General features: G+C 42.6%; 1 protein-coding gene across 4 annotated transcripts in view; it reads right to left on the bottom strand.

Moving 5' to 3' along the window:
- Window positions 1-6183, bottom strand: part of RUFY1 (RUN and FYVE domain containing 1) — a 51606-nt gene that overhangs the window by 29245 nt on the left and 16178 nt on the right. For all 4 annotated transcript variants that reach the window (XM_019661397.1, XM_019661398.1, XM_019661400.1 and 1 more), the window contains exons 4-5: window positions 5624-5725; window positions 4123-4246 (exon numbers count right to left, since the gene is read on the bottom strand). In XM_019661397.1, coding sequence (XP_019516942.1) covers window positions 4123-4246; window positions 5624-5725 — 226 coding nt within the window. The remainder of the gene's footprint in view (window positions 1-4122; window positions 4247-5623; window positions 5726-6183) is intronic.

Raw genomic sequence — 6183 nt, 5'->3', positions numbered from 1 at the left:
TTGAGCTGTTGTTCAGCATCTTAGCTGTAGAGGGCAGTGTCACTGGCCCTCATATGTGGGATCCGAACCAGGGCCCTCTGGCATCCCAAGCCAGTTCTTCACCATCGCGCCACTCGGCCGGCCCCTTATAAACTTTTAATGAAAAAATAATTCCTGTTCTAATGAACTGTTGTAGAAACCAAATAAAGAACATTATCCAGCTTATTTTATGAGGTTATACAATACTGACACAGAAAACTGACAAAAGACAGTATTGAAGAGGAAAATTCACAAGTGTCACTAATAACAGGAAACACAACCCCAAATCCACCGCAGCACGTTTGTTAAATTGGGAAGTGCTGAAAGAATAACGTGAGTCGACCGAACAGGGCTTATTTTAGGAATGCGAGCATACCACCAACAGGAAATCTAGAATTAATTCAGTTATATTTATGGGTTAAAAATGAATATGACATTTCAATAGATGCCAAAAAACGTTCTTTGACAACACTTGACATTCTTTTTAAATAAAAATGCAAAGTAAATTAGAATAAAACAGCACTTTCTAAACATGGGAAGGAGTACCCCTAAGACACGAACAGCAAACATTCCTACTTTATGATGACACATGAAAGTCACTGCGTTCAAGAACAGACTGGGGGCTCAATCACATCTATTGTTTAATAAAATGCCATATATATATATTTAAAGATTTTATGGGGAATTTGGGGAGGGGAACAGCATTGGGGAATCGGAGAAGGGGAACAGACAAGAGGCTGTCCTTTGGTTCTTCAGTCTAGCTGTGGAGGATGTCGCTTCACTGGCCCATGTTGGTATTATGATCCTTGCGCTCTTCCCGGCTGAAGTAGATCGGTCGCCGGCCATTGGATGGCTGCTCACGGTGGCTCATGGTAGCTCACGGCAGTTCTCGCCGACTGCCAGGCACTCATGGTAGCTCCCGGCAGCCCACTGCAGCCTACGCCGTCACCAGCAACTCACGACAGCCCAGCTCCAGGTCAAGCTGTTGTTCACCATCTTAGCTATAGAGGGCACAGCGTCACTGGCCCTCATGTGGGAACCGAACCGATGGCCCTGCTGCTCAGAGCTTGCACTCCCAAGCCAACTCTTAACCAACGAGCCACTCGGCCGGCCCTAAAATGCCCAATCTTTATTTTGGAATTTGACAAAATGATATTCAGGCCATCTGGCAGAATGGACAGCCTGAACCTTATTTGAAAAAGAAGTATAACAAAGTGGGCAAGAGGTGAACTACCAGAGTGTAAAACATATTATGTGGTTCTAGAAATTAAGACTGTGATACCAGTTTAGGAATAAAGAGATTCAGGGACTAAGAGAGTCCAGAAATAAAAGTGTATTACGGATATTTCACACATGATAAACATGGAATTTCAAGTTAGTAGAAAAATAATATATCATATATGATATTGAGAAAACTGGTTTACTACTTGCAAAGAAATCTAGACTCACACTGCACACTGTGTCAAAACAAATTATTTAAATGTAAAAAACAAATTGTTTAAATGTAAAAAATACAGTTGATTTAAAAAATAAAGTAATTCTGGGCCGGCTGAGTGGCGCATTGGTTAAGAGTTGGCTTGAAACGCCAGCTCTGAGCAGCATGGCCCCAGTTCAGATCCCACATTAGGGCCAGTGATGCTGCATCCTCTATAGCTAAGATGGTGAAAAACAACCTGACCTGGAGCTGGGTTGCTGTGAGTCGCTGGAGACAGCATAGGCTGCAGTGGAGCTGCAGTGGGCTGCCATAAGCTACCGTGAGTGGCTGGCAGCCGGCGTGAGCTGCCAAGAGCCTCCGTGAGCGGCCATCCAGAGGCTGGTGACCCATCTGCCTCACCCAGAAAGAGCACAATGATAATACCAACATGGGCCAGTGAAGCGACATCTTCCACAACTAGACTGAAGAACAAAAGGACAGCAACTTGTTTGTTCCCCTTCCCTGATTCCCCAACGCTGTTCCCCTTCCCCAATTACATCTTTAAAAAAAAAAAATAAAAAAAAAATAAAATAATTCTTAAATGGGGAAAGCCCTTCTAAGCACAATACCTCAGAAGGTATTAAAAAAAGTCCATTAAATTTGATTGCAAAAAACACCACAAAAACATTCCAGAGAAAATCCACCCTGAGAAACCAGAAACAATAATTGTAACAAAAAATTCTGACAGTTAATATCCTGAAACTATAATAAAGGAGTGGAAAAAGATGGAAAATTCAGAAAAATAGGCAAAGGATATAAATAGGTAGTCACAAAAGCTCAACCACCAATGGCAAATAAAACATGAAAAAAATACTTGACTTCCCTAGTTCTCAAAGATGTAAACTTGAGAAGAGTTGTTTTACCAGGTTGAAAAAGACCAAGAACACCCATTGTAACACGACAGCACTCATGCAGAATGTGATTACTTTGACACAGCAATCCCCAAATTAATCCTAGGAAATGATTGGACGAGAGTACAAAGAGGTATGAGGATGTTTATAATATTGTTGTCGTTATATAGAAATGACCTAAGTTAATAAGTATTGGTTAAATAAATCATGGTACATTCATAAAATGAAATACTCTGCAGCCATTTAAAGTGGCTTATATCTCTAGTGACGTCAAGAGCTATGTGAGGGCTGGCTGGGTGGCACAGTTGGTTAAGAGCGTGAGCTCTGAACAACAGGGTCACTGGTTCGATTCCTACATGGGCCAGTGAGCTGCGCCCGAGCTGAGGTGCCACTGAGCTGCCAACGGGTGGCCGGATGGCTCAGCTGGTGAGAGTGCATGCTCTTAACAACAAGGTTGCCGATTTGACTCCCCCATGGGGTGGTGGGCTGTGTCCCCCACAATTAGATTGAAAGCAGTGACTGGACTTGGAGCTGAGCTGCGCCCTCCACAACTAAGACTGAAGGACAACAACTTGACTTGGAGCTGATGGGTCCTGGAAAAACACAATATTCCCCTTCCTTAATTCCCCAACACTGTTCCCTTCCCCAATTCCCCAATAAAATCTGAAAAAAAGAGCTATGTGCGACATACTGTTAAAAAAATTTACAAAATAGTGTGCTTGGAATAATCCTATTTTGGTTTAATAAAAGAAAAAGAAGACTCCAAACATCTCTCTTAAAATACACACACACGTGCTTATTCATGTGCTGGAAGGATATATACCAAAATATAACAGTGAATTAGTTGTTTCTGAGTAATGGGATTATATGTGCTGTTTAGTTCTTTTCAAAAATACACCTCTGTTTTTTTTGAAAAACTTTCAACAAGACTATCAGAAAAAAAGGGGGAGGAGAGGTTACACAAAAAAGCTGACCTGGGCATGGAAGGGTTGGGGAAGCTTTAGATTTATCGGGTCCAAGCATGTGGCGGGAAGAAGGCTGGGCAGTGACCCTGCTACAGTGACAGATGATGGCCTGAAGGGTGGAGGTGGTAATGGTCAGGGTGTCTGTCCCCCTCAGATATTTACAGTCCCCGCCACAGGGAGTTCAGGCCTTAGCTCTGGCCCCATGCAGAAGTAAAGCCCATCTTAAGCTCCCCACAGAGCACTCTGCACCTTACTACTCTCCTTTGCGCCCCATTTTTATCAACCTGACTTCCCAAATCTCTCGTGACTCTATCTCCCTACTCCACATCCAACCTTCTGGGACTTCTAGATTTGTATGCTCGGTGTTCTTGCTGTCTCTATTTTGGCTACTTCTAACTCATGACCTGGATGTTGCTAGACTGATCTTTCTCAAACCCCAGCCTGATCATTTAAGGAGCTGCTTAAAAGCCTCCAACCACTTCTCAAAGCTCAAGGGACTACGCTAAACCTTTCCCATGGCCTGATGGGCCCAACCACTGAGCCCAGCCTCCTCCCCCTCTCTCATAGAGCATCCTGTGTTCCAGCCACGGAGAACTGTTTTCCCGTTCCCAACACATCGTGCTTTCTGGGTGCCTCTGCCTCTGCCCAAGCTCACTCTTTACCCTTCTCCAGTTTGCCCCTCTACTCAGCACAGCACTTTGCACAGCGGTCCATCAGATGCCCTTTGTCCCTTTCTTAGGTTCAGCACTGTCTGCAGACCCTGTGTAAGATCCCTGGCCTGGAGAAGGCATTTCATCTGGAGCCCAAGTTTTACCTGAGAATCCAAGTCTTCTCCTTTTAAGCAGAGATTGGCATCAAGAACATTGAGTCCCACCAGCAGACCGACGATCACCATCCCCTCTTCCTCCATCATCAATGCCTCGGGCTCATAGAACTCACTAGAAGAGAGGGAAGGTCGGGAGCTGCTCAGGTATGCCCTCTCCACCACTCTCCCCACTGAGCCCTGCCTTTTCACCTCTCGGCTCATGGCCTGGCTGCAAGAAGCTCCTTGGTGGGCATTTCCTTCCACCTTTCATTTCCCTATCCTGCTACAAGTGCCGCTCTTCCTTTTTGGGACTCTCCTCTCCCTGTGGCTGAGAATGGGCTCCTCCTGCCTGTGGTTTTAGGTTAACTCCTAGACCCCAGTCCTTCTCATCTCTTGGCTCCTGCGTTCCTGACCATCACTCAGCCCCTCCTGTCCCCACTGCTCCTCCTTCTGCATTGCTGTGAGCTTCTATACTTAACCCTCATGTCAACAGAAGCGGAATCCCACAATGCCCCCACATCTAAGAATAAAAGTCTTCCCTCTTCCATGGGTCTCTTGGAGCAATACCAGCTGCTTTCCCTTCCTTGCCGCCCAGTCACCTCCGCAGTTTGCAGTGGGGCTCCATCCCCGTCTCTGACTGCTGGTCACCACTGACCTGCTCATTTACCACTATGTGTGTGGGATGCACACACATACTGTCTTAAGAATTAGTTCCTTAGGACAAAACTGTACCTCGAAGTTACTCAGTGTAACTGCTCAAAGTACAAAGGATAGGAAATATTTGAAATCGGAATTCCATGTAAAGATACATTCAATATGCCATGACTTGAAAACAATGAAAAATTTTGGGTGTCGGGCCCCATTGTAGGAGATATTTTTATCTCAATTAGATAAGAGAATTAACTCTAGAGAGATTCTTCACTTATAAATTCCCATATTCTAGAGAAAATTCCTTTTACAATGATTATTTTTGCTTATAGTTAAAAATATCAGATATGAACCAGTCATACATTTCATACATAACATAGCCAGTTAGTCTTTACTGATGTTAAGAGACATACAATTTTACAAACTGGCTATGGAGTCCTAAAATAGGTAATGCATTACAAAAAGAAGGGTTTTTATACTTTAAAATTGACCACTGCATCTAGTTCTAAAGTCATCCTGTTATCATCCAATCTAATAAATACAATTTGGTTGAAACTGAATGGAATGCTCGTACGCTGTCAGTTACATAATCTTAGGTATTTTGAAAAATGATCTTCAAAATGACTTTCAAAACGAAAAGTAATATAAATCTTCATTCATACCGACTTTCAGATATCTGTGCTCAAAAAATGAACTAGCACTATTTGAAAACTAAGCCACAGAACATTTACGATAAATGATAATTAGAATAAAAGCTCTGTATTATTATAGACTCCTGTTTTAACTATTTCAAACTGATCTACAGAACTATGTTCTAATCATTTACAAAGAAAAGGACAAGTAAAGACAGGTAATAAAATACCTTAAGAGATGTTTATTGTCTATAAGCACTTTCAGATAATCTGCCAGTTTCTTTTGCATAAGTGCAAGATAAAGCCAAGCTCTGCCTCTTCCCATAGCTGTCCTAGAATTCAAACAGAGAATCAAACTGTTGTGACATAACAATAACAACAACAATAACAAAAAAACAAAGAAAACAACCAATTTAGCCAAAGAGATACACATAGTCGGCTTGTGAATGCAGAGCACATCGTAAGAACAGCTGTTTTGGGGGTTGGGGGGGTCACAACGTCTGGGAAGGCCCAGGAATGCTCATTGCACATCTCTGGGTACTGTTTAAACTTTGTGTCATGGGCATGTTTTAGTTATTTATTTTTTTGACAAGAGGAAAAAAAATCTTTTTTTTTCCCCTAGTACAAACATTTTTATTGATATCATTAATACATATACTCGGGATTGCCAATAAACATTTTTTTTTTTTTTAGATTTTTATTGGGGAATTGGGGGGATGGGAACAGTGCTGGGGAATTGGGGAAAGGGGAACAGACAAGTTGCTGTCGTTTTGTTCTTCAATCTAGTTGT

The sequence above is a fragment of the Hipposideros armiger genome, unplaced genomic scaffold, assembly GCF_001890085.2.
Source record: "Hipposideros armiger isolate ML-2016 unplaced genomic scaffold, ASM189008v1 scaffold_347, whole genome shotgun sequence".
Classification (NCBI taxonomy): Eukaryota; Metazoa; Chordata; class Mammalia; order Chiroptera; family Hipposideridae; genus Hipposideros; species Hipposideros armiger.
The sequence above is the reverse complement of the archived record's forward strand: the minus strand, read 5'-3'. Positions and strand labels throughout refer to the sequence as shown.